This window comes from Siphateles boraxobius, unplaced genomic scaffold, assembly GCF_051911475.1.
Source record: "Siphateles boraxobius isolate OS27281-9 unplaced genomic scaffold, OSU_SipBor_1 36, whole genome shotgun sequence".
Lineage (NCBI taxonomy): Eukaryota > Metazoa > Chordata > Actinopteri > Cypriniformes > Leuciscidae > Siphateles > Siphateles boraxobius.
In genome coordinates this window covers 496408-517635 of record NW_027508986.1, presented here as the reverse complement: position 1 = coordinate 517635, position 21228 = coordinate 496408, and the positions used below count along the sequence as shown (strand labels likewise).

At 43.8% G+C, this 21228-nt stretch overlaps 1 protein-coding gene across 1 annotated transcript; it reads left to right on the top strand.

The window, feature by feature from the left end:
- Positions 1 to 265: 265 nt before the first annotated feature.
- LOC143702896 (adhesion G-protein coupled receptor G2-like) lies at positions 266 to 21020 on the top strand. Its single transcript, XM_077196829.1, has 12 exons — positions 266 to 334; positions 6090 to 6279; positions 6357 to 6519; positions 8550 to 8690; positions 8813 to 8926; positions 9013 to 9049; positions 9967 to 10067; positions 12447 to 12574; positions 12711 to 12976; positions 13380 to 13470; positions 19397 to 19680; positions 19923 to 21020. Exons 3-12 carry the CDS (start codon positions 6394 to 6396, stop codon positions 20066 to 20068), a joined length of 1434 nt encoding a protein of 477 aa, XP_077052944.1. The 5' UTR covers positions 266 to 334; positions 6090 to 6279; positions 6357 to 6393; the 3' UTR covers positions 20069 to 21020.
- Positions 21021 to 21228: the final 208 nt, after the last annotated feature.

Below are 21228 nucleotides of genomic sequence, written 5' to 3'. Positions count from 1 at the left end.
AATTATCACAATGTTTCACTTTTCAGGAACTTAAATAACCAATGGCTGACTCTGAACATTAATCTACTATCTGTGGTCAGACATGTAAATGATATTAGGCTACACAACACAATCTCTCTTTTGTGTCTTATTCCTCTGTTGTTCTTTTATTACTTTCCCTATTCTATCTGATGACTATTCAATGCAGATGTTTTATTCCTTTTGACTCATACAGCTATTTGATAATTATGTTAAATTGTGTGTTGTCACGGTCTCTTAGATTGTCTGAAAATCCCTTCTGTTGATCTTAAGAAGACATGTAAAAAAGCAACATATGACAATGATACATGCAGAGGTAAGTCTGGGTCTTAAGATTTATAATATACTTTTCTATTAGTTGTTTCATTTGCTGTATGTCTTCCTCAAACTCAGCAGAATATAAAGTGAAATTACACTATAGAATGTAATACAGTTAATACACATTCTACACGTAATATTACACCATGTACTCCAGCTCTTCACTTAAAATGATTTTGGTCCAGCATGTTCCCTTTCAGTCGATAACGTCAGACGTAGTCGACGGTCGACTGAATTGGGATCTCGCTAGAGAGCCTGTCTTCTTCGAGTACTATTGAACGAGCCAATGTAATTGGCGTGCGTGATTCGCATCACACACTCCGCCCCCGCGGCGCGGGTATAAATACGGAAGTGGATGCACGCACTAGTTGCCTTTCGCTTCGGAGCCGATCGTTTGATGTCTCTGAGAGTGCTGTTGTCTACAACGAGCGAGTGTGTCGGTGTTCTTCAGGAAGACTCTCCCAGTGCTGGTGTTCTACAGCGCGAGTGCAGCGGTGATCGCGAGCTTTGAGCTCTCAACTGCTGTTTTAACAGCAACAAATTTCTAAATGTTTGTGTGTGTTGATGGCGTGTTAGAGGGCGGAAAAGTGAGTGCTTCACTGTTTCAGTTCTCTGTTCAGTGTTGCCGTGGTCATTCCCCTGTGTGCTCCGGCACTGGTGACGGTCCTATTTTCTGAAAGAGCAACACGGGTGCGTTTGCGTCTTTTTCAAGATGTCATTCCGCCCGTGCGTTTCTGGGTGCGGTCGTTCCCTGTCTCTCTCTGATGGTCACAACTGTTGTGTCACGTGTTTGGCTTACATCACGCTGAGACAGCTTTTGTGGACAGCTCATGTTTTCACTGTGGGAACATGACTGTCGCAGTGTTGAGGGCGAGACTCGCCTTCGTTCGCGGAGAGCGAGTCCCCATTACCATGCCCCACCCTCGGGTGCTGTGTGGGATGGGTGACCGGAGGATAGTGTTGGATGTCCCGCCCGGTAACCATTCCCTGTGGGCTCCTCACTCCTCCCTTCCACTGCAACCACTGGAGCCTCCTGTGTTGTCTGCTGGTCCATCTGTAATGGGTGGGCCAGCGGTTTCACTCGGGGCTCCCCTGGAGGACAGGACGCCGATTGCAGCATCGGAGGGTGAGCTGACTTCTAGAGATGATAACTCGGCTGCATTGTCTCCCTCCGGGAGTTCAATGTTGCCCGAGCCGGATCCAGAATTATCAGCTATGCTGAAACGGGCCGCCGAGGCTGCCGGGCTCGAGTGGAACCTCCACCGTGTCCCGTTCAGTCTCGGTTGGAATCTGGAGTTTGGTATCTTGGGGCGGGCCGCGCTGGTTCTCAGCTTGCCGCCCCAGTGCCTTTCTTTCCCGAAATGCATGGAGAGCTTATCAGGTGGTGAACAGCATCTTTCTCTGCCAGAAACTGCCTGAATAGCTTTTCCCCCTCATTACCCTTGATGGAGGAACGGTGAAGGGTTGCGAGGTGTCCCTCCATTGGAGCGGTCTGTCGACACAGGTGCACCTGTGTCGGCGGCCGCTGCCTTATGGGGGGATCCTCGTCTCCCCCCTAAGGCCTGTGAGTTTCCGTCTGTTCCGACGGGCAGAGCTTACAAAGCCTGTGGGCAAGCCCCTTCCTCTTGCGTGCCATGGCGTCATAGGTGAGCACCGCACTGCATCCGACCTCACCCTCCGGGGTACGGGTGTCGTAGCTTGCGTGATCGGTCTGGCGATGTCCATCTTGGTGGTCCAGTAGCGCCTTCGTTGGCTCAGCCTGGTTGGTATGGCGGATGCGGACAAGGTTCGGTTCCTGGTCTCCCCAATTTCCCAGGTTGGGCTGGTCGGCGACGCGGTGGAGAACTGCATCAAACAGTTCTCTGCCGCTCAAGCACAGACGGAGGTCATCCGGCACATCCTGCCCCGGTGGCCAGCTGCTGCCTCCACCCGCCGCCGGTGGCAGCTCCTCCGCCTGCTCGTCGCCGTGGGCGTTCCCCGGCCGCCGCTCCTGCTGGCCCTCCGCAGCAGCCTCCACCCAGGCCTCAGCATGGAGCCGGCCGCAGTGGAGACGCCCAGCCCGCTCCAGGCGCTGCCAAGCCAGGTGGCAAGCGACAGCGAAAGCATTCCGGAGCGGGCCGCCCAGGAATGGATGAGATGCTCTTGGAGTGGCACGATCACTCCCTCCCCCCGGGTGAGGGCCGGGTGGAGCCTTTGTTTGTGTGTGTGTCTGTTCCGCCGCTGGCTCCCTAAAAAAAAAAAAAAAAAAGCGGAGCAAGCAGTACCCACACTTCAAAGAGAGAGCAATTTCATCTGTTCCTGGGTCCCAAGAGGGCCAGTCTGGCGGGTGTGACCCTGTATAGCCTTACACCCCTCAGCTCCCCCTTGGTCGCCAGCAGGCAGCTTGGTGCGTTCGAGGACCCGGTCATCCGCCTTCTCACGCGCCCCCTGCCGCTTGTAGAGACAGGTAAGTGTTGCACAGCACACTAACACCACTCTCTCTACTTTGCTGCCCCACCTCAGTCTCGGCTACCCCGCTCAAGTCAGTGATAGTCATCACATTAGGTGTTGAGCAGACGTGCTCCTGAAAATTCAGTGATATTCATCACACCGAGTGTTGAGCAGTTCTCCTGACTTGTGCGTGCTTATCTTATCCTGCTGGCGAAGGATTTGATATAGCCGCTCCTCCAGCCGGTACGAAGGCCAGTTGTAAACTCGTTCTTCGTGCTACTAGGTGGTGGGTCGTGACCATCTTGGCCCAAGATTGGTCTGCAGCTCCGACCTGAAAGACATGTGCTTAAGAACAGATCTCTAACTTCCGCACCGCAGGCCATCCTGTGGGTTGCGTGTAAGGGTGGAGTATCAGTACAGTGTTCTTCCCTTCGAGTGCTCCGGACCCCGTTGGGTCTTCAGGTCAACTGGAAGAGATTAATCTCGCCCACGGGCTTAGTATTTCTTTTTCAGTTTTGGAGATGGATTCGGTCTAACACGTTTCTCCAATGAGAATGTGTTCAGCTGGTGTTTGAAGTGAGAAAGGGTCCCACTGGAAGAACTTTCAGAGGGCTCCTGGGGTATATGATTGAGTAAAGCGGGAAGAGTGGAACAAAGCGTCCTCAGAAGCTTCTGACTCCAAGGAGGAGGTGACGGGTGAGTTGTGACAGCAGCGGTCGCAATGTCTAACAACTCGAGGCACAAAATGCCCGTGTAGTCGGGGGTCGCCCAGGCCCCTGTTAAAACACGCCCTTGTACATGGCCCCTCTGTTGAAGAGGGTTTGGCAGCAGACCGGGATGAACTATAGTCACACAGGGTGAGCTGCTCTGCCACGGTCACCTAGGGACTCGATCATGAAGCTAGCGCTGAAGCGGTCACATATGGAGGAAGCCAATGGCTGCAACTACCATATACCCCAGGAGCCCTCTGAAAGTTCTTCCAGTGGGACCCTTTCTCACTTCAAACACCAGCTGAACACATTCTCATTGGAGAAACGTGTTAGACCGAATCCATCTCCAAAACTGAAAAAGAGATACTAAGCCCGTGGGCGAGATTAATCTCTTCCAGTTGACCTGAAGACCCAACGGGGTCCGGAGCACTCGAAGGGAAGAACACTGTACTGATACTCCACCCTTACACGCAACCCACAGGATGGCCTGCGGTGCGGAAGTTAGAGATCTGTTCTTAAGCACATGTCTTTCAGGTCGGAGCTGCAGACCAATCTTGGGCCAAGATGGTCACGACCCACCACCTAGTAGCACGAAGAACGAGTTTACAACTGGCCTTCGTACCGGCTGGAGGAGCGGCTATATCAAATCCTTCGCCAGCAGGATAAGATAAGCACGCACAAGTCAGGAGAACTGCTCAACACTCGGTGTGATGAATATCACTGAATTTTCAGGAGCACGTCTGCTCAACACCTAATGTGATGACTATCACTGACTTGAGCGGGGTAGCCGAGACTGAGGTGGGGCAGCAAAGTAGAGAGAGTGGTGTTAGTGTGCTGTGCAACACTTACCTGTCTCTACAAGCGGCAGGGGGCGCGTGAGAAGGCGGATGACCGGGTCCTCGAACGCACCAAGCTGCCTGCTGGCGACCATGTGTATTTTCCACGTTACCTCCCTCTGGGTTGGACGTGGCTTCCGCAGCGTCCCTTCCTTCCAATGTACGGGGAACGCTTTCCCAGTGGTCCTGTAGGAACAGCAGTGACTTCCCTGGCCTAAGCCCTGTCCTTCCCGCCTTAAGTTTGCGGGGGCATCAGGAGGCTTTGGTTTACGCACTGGAAGGTGGCAGCGTTAGTGGCGTGTTCAAAGGGTGATCCCAATTCAGTCGACCGTCGACTACGTCTGACGTTATCGACTGAAAGGGAACGTCCTGGTTGCGTATGCAACCCACCGTTCCCTGAAGGAGGGAACGGAGGACGTAGTCCCCTTGCCACTACCGCTGGACCACCGCTGACCCCGGGTTACTCTCGGCTCCTCAGCGAAAAGCAACTAGTGCGTGCATCCACTTCCGTATTTATACCCACGCCGCGGGGGCGGAGTGTGTGATGCGAATCACGCACGCCAATTACATTGGCTCGTTCAATAGTACTCGAAGAAGACAGGCTCTCTAGCGAGATCCCAATTCAGTCGACCGTCGACTACGTCCTCCGTTCCCTCCTTCAGGGAACGGTGGGTTGCATACGCAACCAGGACGTTTTCGCTTCCTGTATGATAATCTCACATTATTTCTCTTTTCCTTGACCATAAAGCAAATAGAGCAGGTGTACTTATTATTCTCAGTTCTCATTCATCTTTACTGTAGGACTCATTATTCATCAAAGCTGATGTAAGATTTTTTTTTGTAAATACATTCTCTTAACCCAGTTCGTTGTTTATTGACTAAATTTATTAGTTTGCAATTAATGTGTTTATCTTACCTCCAAATTAGCACCCTATAAAACAAAATAATCCCCAAAACTATTAGTCTGTGCTACGTTTGAGCTGATTTGTACTGCAAAAATTAACGTCTGTGCTGGTTTGGTGTTGAGATATGGTTCAGTGTTTTAGTCTTTAGTCCTGTGTCAAATGTACTTTTTAGTTATCATATTTAGTCAACCTTGTCCTGTTTTTGTTTAATCAAAAAAGTATTTTTGTCTAGTTTTAGTCAATGAAAAAATTTTTTTTATCATGCTGCATAATGGTTAAATTGATAAACCAGATTATTTTGCTCAAAATTACAATCAATTATAATAAATAGAAATTATTTTTTTACATTTAATTAGAATTATTGCCCTTTCACATATAAGCACAAATCAAGAGAATGTAAACCCATATGCATGGGTTTACATTCTTTCATCCCTCGGTTTCTCAGACAAGGCTTAAATCTAGTCCCGGACTAAAATGCATGTTTGATCTGTTTTAACTGAAAGCATATCTCAAAATACATCAGTGCTCGTGATGACTGAATGACACTTTCATTCGAGTAGAAAATCTCAAATGAAGATCGCTGAACTCCAGCTTACTTGTTTGTCAGTGTGCTGGTGTTTGCAAAATATGCTGTATTGTGAAATTCCACTAGTTGCCACTAGTGTCGCAGAAACTACATACTTCCCTTTTAGATGTGACTGACGATGTGAATGAGAATTGTGATGAACATGCTTAAAAAAAACACTACAATGCTGAGATTATACGGTTTCTAAGTTTATAAAAAAGCAACACAATATCACTTGAATCTTTGCCATTCAGTTGCACAAATATATTAATAAAATCCATTCCCTATTTATTTCTGTGTGCTGAAGAGAATGAAGGAAGCAAATACATTCTGCGTTCACACGGGGAAACATGGAAGTGTGTAACCTGCAATAAGACGACTACTAATTGTAGTCAAGAGAACAAAACTGCCTGTCTCAAACAACCCGAGACAACTTACAAACGAACTTCAGATGGTCTAAAAAACAAGGATGGATCTATTAATCCCTTAAGTGCATCGTAAGTGTGTGGATACAATTGATTTTTAAAATGAAAACTGTATTACAGAATACAGAGTGATTAAGCCTGTTTTGCAGTGTTGCCTTGGACAATCTGAAGTCCCTGGTGGAGCAGATGAAAAAAACCAATAAAAGCAGTGCGGCGATTGTAATGGGGGATGTTAATGGTATTCTCCAAATGCAAGCTGAGGACACAGAAACTGAAGACGCATGCTACGCTACAGATCAGAACACGATAAACGTAAGGGATGAGAAGCATAAACGCATTAAGCTCAAGTACCCATTAAGCACACTTCCAAATTTCAGATCAGATTATAATAAGAAGAAAATAATGTTTTATCCTACTTGATGTCTTAACCAATTGATGTGTTTGTTACTACATACCTCCTGTAATTTCAAGCAAATCAGACCATTGCACACAGAGATATGGGTCTATGTGTGTTCACACTGTCTGGTGGCCATTTTGAAAGCTGTCTGAAAACTTTCACCAAAAGAGGAGCCCCTTAAAAGTGCATTTTTAAAATGTTTAAGCCTTTATTTTGGGTTAGTATAACTACTTTCTGCAAAATTAAGAGATTAATGTTTAGACCTTTGCATATTATAACCTGTGACATGGATCTGGGAAATAATTACGATTGATCCAAAAGATAGTTTTAGCAACATAACGCAGATGCTACAGAACATAGTTACCTTACTAGCTGTATAAGATTGTGTGCAACACTAATATATTACTTCACAGGCATTAATGGCTTGTACTTTTAAATCCAAAATATTATAAATTTACAGTTTATTGATGGTCTGTGATTTTACATTGCTTTAATTTTAATAATATTTCATATTATTATCAGGTGAGCTTAAAGGGTGCAATACAATGAAAATCACAGAGCTTCAGTGTGACATCAATTAGAAAAAGTATAATTTCACAGATATTGTAAATAAGAGTTGTTCATATTAAGATATCTATTAAAGTGATACATGACCTAGATTATTTATTTAGCAAAATATTGTCCTTTAAATTTTACGTAATATTTATTAATTCAAAATTGTTGCTGCTCCAATTAAGCTCAGTGTGTGCTCCCTTTAAGCTCATCCACATTGAACGTCTATGTAAATACCTTATAAACAGACTTGATGGTTGTCACTTTAAGTTAATCTTTATAAGATAATTAATAACTTATTTTTTTCACAGCCTTGAGATGACAAAATCTAGACAGAATTATAGTTTATTCTGATATAACGACTTCAGAGCTCTTACACATACACACGGGAGCGTTTGAATGCAGGCGTCTATCAGCGGATCAGTTTATCAGTGGATATATTAGGGATCCTCTGATAGACGCCCGCTTTCAAACACTGATAAGAAAAGCACGAGGTGAAGACATGTTTTTGAAGTGTTGATCATTGTAGCCAATCACAGACATAGCTATATTGAGCGTATGAACGCATTGGCCAATCAGAGGTGTTTAAAGGAGTAGTTCACTTTAAAATGAAAATTACCCCATGATTTACTCACCCTCAAGCCATAGGTGTATATGACTTTCTTCTTTCAGAAGAATACAATCGGAGTTATATTAATAAACACCCTGACACTTCCGAGCTTTAAAGTGGCAGTGAATTGCAACCATCAGTTTGAAGCTCATAAAAGTGCATCTATCCATCATAAAAGTGCTCCACACTGCTCCGGGGGAGCTCTGCAGCGTCCGTAGGAAGCCCGAACACAGAAGACCTGACAGCTGGGTGAAATATTTCAAACTTTATGAAGTAAAGTAACTAGCTTACGCCAGTTACTTTAATTATCACCAGCTGCGTAAGTTGCGCTTTAGACGCAAGTGGAGTACCAGATCTGATCTTTTAGAATCTGTGCTTGATTTTAGAGTTCTGTTGCTTTTGTGATTGACTCTGTACCTTCAAATAAAACATTTTTCAATTATTCTTTAAAAAGGTTGCTTAAAATAAACAAAAAACATGTTGTGAGCTTATTGGGAACAGGGGTGTGCTTAAAGGGTACAAAATGTACCCATTAAGCACAGTCAGACTTTTTATATTTAATGATGTACATCTTAATTGAAATACTTTTGTCATTTAAAATAAAATGAAATATTATAGTGTGAGAGATGAATATTTTATTTTAAAATAACTTCTTGTACTAAAACCAATATCTTGTGATACTAAAATGTCTCAATGTAGATTTTGGTGAGCTTAATAGGTACGTTTACCCTGCCTATCTGGGTAGGACTCTTTATTCATCAATGATAATTCTTCTTTTCACAGATTCTTGACTGTCAAAGTGACCTGAACATGGACTTCCCCTGGTCTGTAACGATTTCCAGCGAGGCCTTTGATAAATCACTACTGGAATTTAAAGGAAGTGCATTTGTTGGAATTTTACGGTTTAAAAACATGGAAAATATGGTAATGTTGTTTTAAAAAGCACATTTTTGAGTAAACTATCCCTTTAACAAATGTTTCTTGATCTATGTTATTCACACGTTTATAGTTGAATAATGATTGCTCTTTTATGCCTTCTTATTTAGAATGAAACTAAAAATTACACTGTTTTGAACAATGAGGTTTATGGAATAATGATGGGTGCCAATATCTCCGACCTTACCGACAATATAGAAATGTTCTTTACACAGAAAGATCTGGTAATGAAGGTTTAATGTAAATCTTATTTTGTTATAAAAGACCAGACACTGTAAAAGCAAAATGATAATCAAACATGTTCTTACAGGTCGGTGAGGCGTCCTGCAGTTCTTGGGATGGCAAAGGTAATTTCACTTATGGCTGCATTGGTTAGTTTCCATAAATACGGTTCTTATTCAAAACCGTTCTTATGTCAGAACCATGCACAATTCATAACTTCCATTTCCGAAAACGGTTGTGGTCACTGTGTGCTGCTTTAATAGTAGGACACTGTGATTTCCATGACACAGAAAACAAAGATGGAATTACAGAATCAGATCATAAAAATTGGATTGACTGTATAATGTGGGAATGCTAAAGATACATAGAGAAACGCAAAGGCCTTCAAGACAACCTGCCAAAATAAAAGTTTGGCTTAACTTGAAGATGTTATGACTAGGGCTGCACGATATATCGTTTTAGCATCGTTATCGCAATGTGCGCATCCACAATAGTCCCAAAGTAGTCTATAAGGATCCAAGTTGATCCGTGATCCGTACGAGCTTCCCCCCGGTTCCGAACGAGTTTAACTATCATAATAATACGAATAATGATACAAATGATAAAATGTTTAAAGAATATGACCAAGACTATTTTATACACTAAACCTATGGTGTAACCCTTTGTTTGATAAAAAAAAAAAAAAAAATTGTTGAGTTTTTTTTAATGAGAAACCAGGTAGAAATTCATGCAAAAGGTCAGAAAGTTGTGTGTTGATTTTTATTCAGAAAAATATACTAGATTTGCAAAAATTGTAAAATGCTGTGTTGATTTTGTTGGTGTTATGGTTCTGTTTGACAGTAAGTAATAAAAACAAAACGGATTGAGAATTGTGCATAGTTTTTAATCCAAAATGTAAAAAAAAAATAAGGAAGTTAATGGAATTGGAACCGGAATCATTAGGCAGAATCGAACTGGAAATTTTCTTATGATTCCCAACTCAACCCATAAACAAACCCAATATATTTTATATATTTAAATTGCCGCTCTCTTTTCTTCAAAGGAAATCTTACATGGACGACGTCTGGCTGTGAGACAGAAAAAATCGACAATAACACCATAAAGTGCTCGTGTTCACATCTGACGTTCTTTGCAGTGCTGATGGTGAGAAGCTTCTCAGAGTTTTATTTAAAATGAAATCAATATCAGAGTCTATTAGCTACTGAACTTGTAATAAGATGACTAAGAAAACTTAATGGATACATGCATTTAAAATGTAAATATCTGAAAAGGGCTGTCACGATTGCTCGATTAAATTAGAGTACTTGATTTAAAAACAATCCTTGATTGCAATTTACCCGTATTGAGTAACCGGCAAATACCAGAAGTGCTGCATTCCACAGATGAGAATTGATGAACAGCATTATAAGACTGTTTTCTAAGGCTACACGATGTATTAAAACCATTTAGATAGATTTTTAATTATTGGGGATTTTAATATTCACATATGTTGCCCCCAAAACTCATTCGCTAAAGATTTTAATAATTTAACAGAAGACTTTGACTTAGTGCAGCTGGTTACAAGACCTACACACATAAAGGGGCACACTCTCGATCTTATATTGTCCCATGGGATCCTGTTGGGTGACATTGAGATATGCAACCATAGATTTTCTGATCATAATCCTATTATCTTCAATATGCCACTAGCACTGAACACTATAAATCCCCATAAAACTGCCCATGTGGCGCGGAGGATCACTGCTACTTTCTCTGCAGTGTTTGAGAAGCTTTCCCATTATCCTGAACCTGCTTCACCAGAGCTCAGCCCGGATGAATTACTTTAACATTTTAATTCTGTTTGCAGTACAATTTCAGATGATGTCACTCCATTGAGGACTAAACATCAAAAATTTACCCCTGAGCCATGAGTAAATAATACCACTCGGTCACTGAGACACGTATAGAAGGGCCGACAGGAAATGGAAAAAGGACAAAATACAGATTTCTTATGAGATGCTTAAAGACTTATAGACAAGAATCATAATAACCCTAGAATCCTTTACACTATTATTAATGATGTAATAAACCCAGTTTTGTCTATCTACCCGACTGAGTCAGTGGCTATGTGTGAGCGGTTCTGCCGTTTTTTTTTACAGATAAGATATCTGGAATTAGACATAACATCAACTTGACTGCTTTTGATCCTGCAGGCCAGTTCAGATACACAGGTTTGCGTAGTAAGTTCACACCCATCTCAATGTCTTTTCTAAATGACACTGTGAAGCGCTCAAACCAACGGGTCCACAATTAGATACAACTTCGGCACGGTTATTTTAAAAAAGTGTTTAATCTAATGTGACTCCTTGAGTTAGGAGTCGTTCCTGAGTATCTGAAACATGCCTCAGACTTAAGAGGCCTAACTTGGATTCCTCCGATTTATCAAATTTTAGACCCATTTCTAATCTTCCATTTTTTTTAGATAAAGTAGTTGTGTGTCAGCTTCAAAGTTTCTTGGCTGACTACAACATTTTTAATATATTTTAATCAGGCTTCAGAAAATTTCACTCCACTGAAACGGCTCTTTTAAAAGTACTTAATGACATCTTTTTAGCCACTGACTCTGGAGACTCGTAGCATTGGTACTCCTGGACTTAAGTGCTGCTTTCGACACGGTAGACCATTATGTTCTGCTGTCTCGTTTAGATCACATAGTGGACATCAGAGGTTCAGCCTTACATTGGTTTCAGTCCTATCTGACAAACAGGAGTTTTTCTGTTAATATTGGTAATTATTGATCTTCTACTGTAAAGTTGACGTGTGGAATTCCTCAAGGCTCCACACTAGCTCCTACGTTATTTTCTCTAGTGAACTGGTAACACCGACTATCACAGCAAGCCTTGAACGCAATGTGTGCCATTTTATCAGATTTGTAAGGTAAATCATTTATAAACATATGCCAACACAGGAGAATAAATCAATATGTTTCTAAATATGCAAACGGTTCATTGCGATTTCAATATAAAAGTTTAAACCCTCCCTCGGACTTTGCGTGTTTTGATGTCCACATAGTCATGTTTAAGAAATTACAGGGGTTGTAGCATTTCTATTGTAAAGAAGTGCCCAAATTTTAAAATTTAAGTAAACATTTAAATTAAATTTCGTTTGGCTAATATTGCACAAGGATTTAATCAGCTGTAAAGTGATTACTACACCAGGCCGTTGGCCCTCTTCTGCAGGCATTTGTTATAATACATAATGTACATAAGATACTATATTATTTTAACAGTTTTGTTATATAAAACTGTATGATTACTTGCTTTTGATACTTTATTTGAAACTAATATTACTGCGTTTAAAGGCTTAGGTATTTGCTTAGGTTTATTTTTATTACCACAAAAAATATCCGATTACTCGATTAATTGTCAAAACAAATTAATGATTACTTGATTACCAAAATAATCGTTAGTGACAGCCCTAGATCTGATTCTTGCTAACAGGGTTTTAAAAGGCTTGTTTACATTGTTTTCTTGGTTATTTTAGTCTCCTCCAGATGTAAATGCAAACATCACAGCGCCGTATATAGAATCATTGAGCTTCATCTCTTCTATCGGCTGCGGCATCTCCATGTTTTTTCTGTCCGTCGCTCTGTTCATGCATTTCCTGTTACGGTAGAGTATCTTAAAATATAACATATAGTTACTTTAAGTTTTTTGACCAGCTGCTTTTGCTCCTCTTTTGGATTAAAGCTTCTGCTAAATGCATAAATGCATGTTACAAGTACAGGTTGTTTTTATTTTTGAACAGGAAAGCCAAATCAAATCAAGCCACGAAGATCTTGATAAACATGTTTGTGGCTTTGTTTATCCTGAATTTATCCTTTTTGTCAAACGAGAGTGTCGCCAACACAGAAGTCAAGGCTGCGTGTGTCTTCATAGCGCTGCTCATGCATTACTCCATGCTGACTACATTCACCTGGTTCTTCATTCAAGCTCTTCATATGTACTTATGGCTCATCAGACAGAACGTCACCATCACAAACTACATGAGGAAGATCACCGTGTTCGGCTGGAGTGAGTTATATGAACAAAACACCTGTTATACCTTTGCCTTAAGAAATAAAACCTTTTAAAACAAAAACTAGCAAGTCAGACTGTAGACTCAAGTTCGAAAAAGAAAATATAATGCGCATTCTTGCGAGTTTTATGAACTCCTGTCATGATACTTTTATTATGTTTTTGACCTTTACTTGAGCAGCTTGTCTTCATTACTTGGCTATTTTAATATGAATTTTAGTCATTTTAGTTCATTAAGTTAAATTACATTAAGAGAAATGTTCCCTTGGCAACTAGCTGAAATAATGTTTTTTTTATAATACATTTTATAGTCATTTAAAGTTTATTTTATTTCAAGTAAATGGAAATGTTTTTTATGGTTTTGGTTTTTATAATAACCCTGATCTCTGTGTGTTTTTAGCATTTCCGGCTCCGATGGTCATAGCTGTTGTTTCAATTGGAGGATATAAAGCAAAGATTATAAGCGCAACATCTGAAAAATCATCACAAATGTACGTTTTTCTGTTGTTGCAAATACTGTATATTAATTAATGAAGCTTGCGAAGTGCCCCTGTTATGGAACTTTAAAGGTTAATTAATTTGTTATGGAGTCTCCTAAAACCGGTTTACGTGCATCCAAGGTTAAAAAAATAAAAAATTTCTCATAATATCCATTACAGCATCAGCTCTTTTCTCACAGTGTCTGAAATTGTTCGATCAAGGATTCAGTCTCTCTAAACTCCACCTGTCTGAGAGCCTGCTCTGCTCTGATTGGTCACATGGCCCCAGTCTGGTTTGATTGGTTGGAAGCCAAAATTTAATTAGCATATGAGAATTTTAGTTCTTCGTCAGCACTTGATACAGAGCAATATGAACAGTAACGATGGCGCCAGTTTTACCGTATCAATCTCATCAAAGGGGATTTGCTTTGGCAGCAAAAAACTCAAACTCTTCCAGTCTCAGATACAACTACAGTGTTTGAGGGCGGGGCAAAACAGATGCTGTTCGGGCAGCCAATGAAGACTATAGGCTGGAAATATGCAATTAGTTAAACCTACTAGGTTTGAGAAGGAAGTGAGATTGTAATTACTGATGACTCATTACAGGCGGTTCAGAATTGTTTCTTTCTTTTGGGATACAATAACTCCATTGAACTGCAGTTTGATCTTTGAAACTTTGCAAATATTTACATTCACAAACAGCTCTAATACACACAATCACATACAGTGCATCCGGAAAGTATTCACAGCACTTCACTTTTCCCACATTTTGTTATGTTACAGCCTTATTCCAAAATGGATTAAATTAATTATTTTCCAGAAAAAACTAAAAACAATACCCCATAGTGACAACTTGAAAAAAGTTTGTTTGAAACCTTTCGAAATTTATTAAAAATAAAAAACTGGAAAAAATTACATGTACATAAGTATTCACAGCCTTTGCCATGACACTCAAAATTGAGCTCAGGTGCCTCCTGTTTCCACTGATCATCCTTGAGATGTTTCTACAACTTGATTGGAGTCCACCTATGGTAAATTTAGTTGATTGGACATGATTTGGAAAGGCACACACCTGTCTATATAAGGTCCCACAGTTAAAAGTGCATGTCAGAGCACAAACTAAGCCATTAAGTCCAAGGAATTGTCTGTAGACCTCCGAGACAGGATTGTTTCGAGGCACAGATCTGGGGAATGGTACAGAAAAATGTCTGCAGCTTTGAAGGTCCCAATGAGCACAGTGGCCTCCATCATTCAGATATTTGGAGTTTGGAACCACCAGGACTCTTCCTAGAGCTGGCCGCCCGGCCAAACTGAGTGATCGGGGGGAAAAGGCCTTTGTCAGGGAGGTGACCAAAAACCCGATGGTCACTCTGACAGAGCTCCAGCGATTCTCTGTGAAGAGAGGGGAACCTTCGAGAAGAACAACCATCTTTGCAGCACTCCATCAATCAGGTATGTATGGTAGAGAGGCCAGACGGAAGCCACTCCTCAGTAAAAGGCATGACGACAGCCCGTCTGGAGTTTGCCAAAAGGCACCTGAAGGACTTTCAGACCATTAGAAAAAAAAATCACTGGTCTGATGAAACAAAGATTGAACTCTTTGGCCTGAATGGCAAGCATCATGTCTGGAGAAAACCAGGCGCTGCTCATCACCTGGCCAATACCATCCCTAGAGTGAAGTATGGTGGTGGTAGCATCATACTGTGGGGATGCTTTTCAGCGGCAGGAACTGGGAAACTAGTCAGGATCGAGGGAAAGATTAATGAAGCAATGTACAGAGACATCCTTGATGAAAACCTGCTCAAGAGTGCTCTGGATCTCAGACTGGGGCGACGGTTCCAACAGGAACCAAGATAACACATGAGTGGCTACGGGACAACTCTGTGAATGTCCTTCAGTGGCCCAGCCAGAGCCCAGACTTGAACCCGATTGAACATCTCTGGAGAGATCTGAAAATGGCTGTGCAACGATGCTCCCCATCCAACCTGAAGGACCTTGAGAGGTTCTGCAAGGAAGAATGAGAGAAACTGCCCAAAAAATAGGTGTGACACGCTTGTAGCATCATACTCAAAAAGAATTGAGGCTGTAACTGTCACCAAAGTTGCTTCAACAAAGTATTGAGCAAAGGCTGTGAATACTTATGTACATGTGTTTGTTTTTTTTTCAAGATTTCAAACAAACCTTTTTCACGTTGTCATTATGGGGTATTGTTTGTAGAATTTTGAGGAAAATAATACATTTAATCCATTTTGGAATAAGGCTGTAACAACAAAATGTGGAATAAATTAAGCGCTGTAAATACTTTTCGGATGCACTGTAGGTTTGGATTGTGTTCACGTCTTTTATTTTGAAATTCTCATATGTATGTAGCTCCATATAATCTGCCATGTTGGTCTCGAGTTCTACCTGGTTCCCATCTCCACTGGCCCCACCACAGTGTGGTCCTTCACCCTATGATCCAGGCCCGCCACTGCTCTACATCTCATGGTCTCAGCCACTGCTCCGCAACTCACGGTCTCGGCCACTGCTCTGCAACTCACGGTCTCAGCCACTCCTCCACAACTCACGGTCTCAGCCACTGTTCCACAACTCACGGTCTCGGCCACTGCTCTGCAACTCACGGTCTCAGCCACTCCACCACAACTCACGGTCTCGGCCACTGCTCCACAACTCACGGTCTCAGCCACTCCTCCACAACTCACAGTCTCAGCCACTGTTCCACAACTCACGGTCTCGGCCATTGCTCCACAACTCACGGTCTCAGCCACTCCTCCACAACTCACGGTCTCGGCCACTGTTCCACAACTCACGGTCTCGGCCACTGCTCCACAACTCAAGCTCTCAGCCACTGCTCCGCAACTCACGGTCTAGGCCACTGCTCCGCAACTCACGGTCTCAGCCACTGCTTCGCAACTCACGGTCTCGTCCAGTCCTCCGCAACTCACAGTCTCGTCCAGTCCTCCGCAACTCACGGTCTCGGCCACTGCTCCACAACTCACGGTCTCGGCCAGTCCTCCGCAACTCACGGTCTCGGCCACTGCTCCGCAACTCACGGTCTCGGCCACTGCTCCACAACTCACGGTCTCAGCCACTGCTCCGCAACTCACGGTCTCGGCCACTGCTCCGCAACTCACAGTCTCAGCCACTCCTCCACAACTCACGGACTCGGCCACTGCTCCACAACTCACGGTCTCGGCCACTGCTCCACAACTCACGGTCTCGGCCACTGCTCCACAGCTCAAGCTCTCAGCCACTGCTCCGCAACTCACAGTCTCGGCCACTGCTCCGCAACTCACGGTCTCAGCCACTGCGCCTTAACTCACGATCTCGGCCACTCCTCCGCAACTCACGGTCTCAGCCACTGCTCCACAACTCACGGTCTCAGCCACTGCTCCACAACTCACGGTCTCGGCCACTGCTCCACAACTCACGGTCTCGGCCACTCCTCCGCAACTCACGGTCTCGGCCACTGCTCCGCAACTCACGGTCTCGGCCACTGCTCCGCAACTCACGGTCTCGGCCAGTACTCCACAACTCACGGTCTCGGCCACTGCTCCGCAACTCACGGTCTCGGCCACTCCTCCACACCTCACGGTCTCAGCCACTCCTCCGCAACTCACGGTCTCGGCCACTGCTCCACAACTCACGGTCTCGGCCACTCCTCCGCAACTCACGGTCTTGGCCACTCCTCCGCAACTCACGGTCTCAGCCACTGCTCAACAACTCACGGTCTCGTCCAGTCCTCCGCAACTCACAGTCTCGTCCAGTCCTCCGCAACTCACGGTCTCGGCCACTGCTCCACAACTCACGGTCTCGGCCAGTCCTCCGCAACTCACGGTCTCGGCCACTGCTCCGCAACTCACGGTCTCGGCCACTGCTCCAAAACTCACGGTCTCGGCCAGTCCTCCGCAACTCACGGTCTCGGCCACTGCTCCACAACTCACGGTCTCGGCCACTCCTCCGCAACTCACGGTCTTGGCCACTCCTCCGCAACTCACGGTCTCAGCCACTGCTCAACAACTCACGGTCTCGTCCAGTCCTCCGCAACTCACGGTCTCATCCACTGCTCCATAACTCACGGTCTCGGCCACTCCTCCGCAACTCATGGTCTCAACCACTCCTCCGCAACTCACGGTCTCGGCCACTGCTCCACAACTCACGGTCTCGGCCACTGCTCCACAACTCACGGTCTCGGCCACTGCTCCGCAACTCACGGTCTCGGCCACTGCTCCGCAACTCACGGTCTCGGCCACTCCTCCGCAACTCACGGTCTCAGCCACTCCTCCGCAACTCACGGTCTCGGCCACTCCTCCGCAACTCACAGTCTCGGCCACTCCTCCGCAACTCACGGCCTCAGCCACTGCTCAACAACTTACGGTCTCGTCCAGTCCTCCGCAACTCACGGTCTAATCCACTGCTCCATAACTCACGGTCTCGGCCACTCCTCCGCAACTCACGGTCTCAACCACTCCTCCACAACTCACGGTCTCGGCCACTGCTCCGCAACTCACGGTCTCATCCACTGCTCCGTAACTCACGGTCTCGGCCACTCCTCCGCAACTCACGGTCTCAACCACTCCTCCGCAACTCACGGTCTCGGCCACTGCTCCGCAACTCACGGTCTCGGCCACTGCTCCGCAACTCAGAGTCCCGGCCACTGCTCCACAACTCACGGTCTCGGCCACTCCTCCGCAACTCACAGTCTCAGCCACTCCTCCGCAACTCACGGTCTAAGCCACTGCTCCGCAACTCACGGTCCCGGCCACTGCTCCGCAACTCACGGTCCCGGCAACTGCTCCACAACTCACGGTCTCAGCCACTGCTCCGCAACTCACGGTCTCAGCCACTGCTCCGCAACTCACGGTCTCAGACACTGCTTCACAACTCACGTTCTCAGCCACTGCTCCACAACTCATGGTCTCAGCCATTGCTCCACAACTCACGGTCTCAGCCACTGCTCCACAACTCACATTCTCAGCCACTGCTCCACAACTCACGGTCTCAGCCACTCCTCCGCAACTCACGGTCTCAGCCATTTCTCCACAACTCACGGTCTCAGCCACTCCTCCGCAACTCACGGTCTCAGCCATTGCTCCACAACTCACGGTCTCAGCCATTGCTCCACAACTCACAGTCTCAGCCATTGCTCCACAACTCACAGTCTCAGCCATTGCTCCACAACTCACGGTCTCAGCCATTGCTCTACAACTCACGGTCTCAGCCACTGCTCCACAACTCACATTCTCAGCCACTACTCCGCAACTCACGGTCTCAGCCACTGCTCCGCAACTCACGGTCTCAGACACTGCTTCACAACTCACGTTCTCAGCCACTGCTCCACAACTCATGGTCTCAGCCATTGCTCCACAACTCACAGTCTCAGCCATTGCTCCACAACTCACGGTCTCAGCCATTGCTCCACAACTCACGGTCTCAGCCATTGCTCCACAACTCACGGTCTCAGCCACTGCTCCACAACTCATGGTCTCAGCCATTGCTCCACAACTCACAGTCTCAGCCATTGCTCCACAACTCACAGTCTCAGCCATTGCTCCACAACTCACAGTCTCAGCCATTGCTCCACAACTCACAGTCTCAGCCATTGCTCCACAACTCACGGTCTCAGCCACTGCTCCACAACTCACGGTCTCAGCCACTACTATTATGTTGTTTCCATGCTTCTGGAGGTCCATGTGCCAGGCCATTGTTTATATTTAAGTTAATAGTTAGTTTAGTTTCATGTCAAGAGTTAGAGTTAATGGTTTTGTTTTACGGTTTTGGATCTTCACTATTGTAAATAAACTGCACTTGGGTTCTCTTTACCATTGTCTTCCTCTGCTCTACGTCAGCTACATTACACACACTACATGAACGGTAATGCATAATTGGGGGAACTTTAAGTGTCTTCTAATTATATTTCACTCTCTTCTAATTATAGGTGCTGGATTACAGATCCTATAATTCACTACATAGTAAACATTGGCTACTACATCTTAGTTTTCATCTTCACGACAGGAATCTTCATAACTATCTTTACAAGGGTTGTCCAAGCCCGACGCATAAGAGCGACTGACGGCAAGAGAAAGACGTTCAGAAAGCAGCTCATGATGGTGTTGAGTTTGTTCCTGCTCTTCGGCCTGACGTGGGCTGTGGCGTTCTTCAATTATGGACCGATGCTCATCCCCTCATATTACATCTTCACTGTGTTGAACTCGTTTCAGGGTGAGGAACAATCACATGCATCATTACATTTGGTTTAATAGAATGCTTCTATTTTTCCAACAGATTTCAGCAAATTATTCATTCATTAATGATTTTTAAAAAATATATTTTTAAAAAATATATAACTAATTATAAGAGAATTTAGATTGCAGTTTTAAAATCACGCATAACAACTTTATATACATGAAATGTATTTGGGGAGGCAGGATTAGTATAAACAATTTTCTCTGATTATTTTCCAGGGTTTTTCCTCTTCCTGTATTACTACCACATTCACAAAGACCTAGAAGGTAATTTCTCTGATGATCCAGAAAGGTCCGCCTCCACCACAACCATCGTTCAATCCAGAGTTAATTCTGTGGAAAATGTTTATAATGAGTCTAATTAAGACAGAAACCTATGTTGTCTCTTAGACAGCTGATAATTCAAAAGTAAAAGGTCAGAATACTAGTTGTGTTTAATAATAATCTGTCTAATATGTTGTACGGTGAGGGGATGTAATAACTCAATGGGATAAGTGGGATCATTAGCTTTTAAGACATTTTAAACAAAAGTCAATTTAACACGTACATGAACATCATCACTGGAAGCTACTTTACAAGTTGTATTTTTCTCGTATTGTAAGTTCAGGGTAACTGTAACCCTAGTTATGAAATATATTGTTTGACTGACTTTTGAATGTTTAAATTGTGCAATGATCATTATTTTATTTATTATGTCTCTATGTAGTTGTCAAGTAAAAAGAATTTTGTTTCAAATAGTTTTAATGCAGTTTTCATCTAGACTTTTGCTTTAAGCTGTGTGGTGGATTTTTAATAAATAAGATAGTAAACTATTTTTTAGAACTAATCATGTTTCTGACTCTAAAAATCTGACCTTTAGATTATCTAACCATATGATAAACTTTTACCTGACTTCCCATTTGGGTCTAAAATTATGACTAACTCTTACCTTACTTCCCTTTTGGGCATCATTAAATTTGAACAAAATGTAGTGTTCAAAACTAGTGAAAACTCATGACTTTGGTTGTGTGAGTGTAAAAATAACAAATATGGTAAATGAAACTAGACAGATGTCTAACCTTGAAATTTGTTGGTTACCTGGTAACAAGAAGGCTTGTCTATGAAGAACCAATCAAGTTGTGGGGAAATTATGTAATGTTTCATGTAATTTTGCAATACCCCTATTCTATAAAAACTGTTGTATTCGTGATTACTGGTGGGATTCTCAATGGAATTTGTCTGAGATCCTCCGGCCTAGCTTAAAGCTTCTTCTTGGGAGAGATGCTCGAATAACTGCTCGAGTACTCTCCCGGCCGTAATTAAAGCATTTAAAAGACATTTGCTGAAGTCTGTTTGTCGATTATTCCTGCGCAGGAAGCAAGTTAGATAGGGAGCAAGTTATTTAGCGAAACACTAGAGACCTTACCACCAGGTGATAGTGTGGAGGGAGTTAAGAGCACTGGAGACCTTACCACCAAGTGATAGGGGACGAGACGTCATTCGACTCTTTGTGAGACTCTTAGGCGGAATTAGATTGTTGTCAACC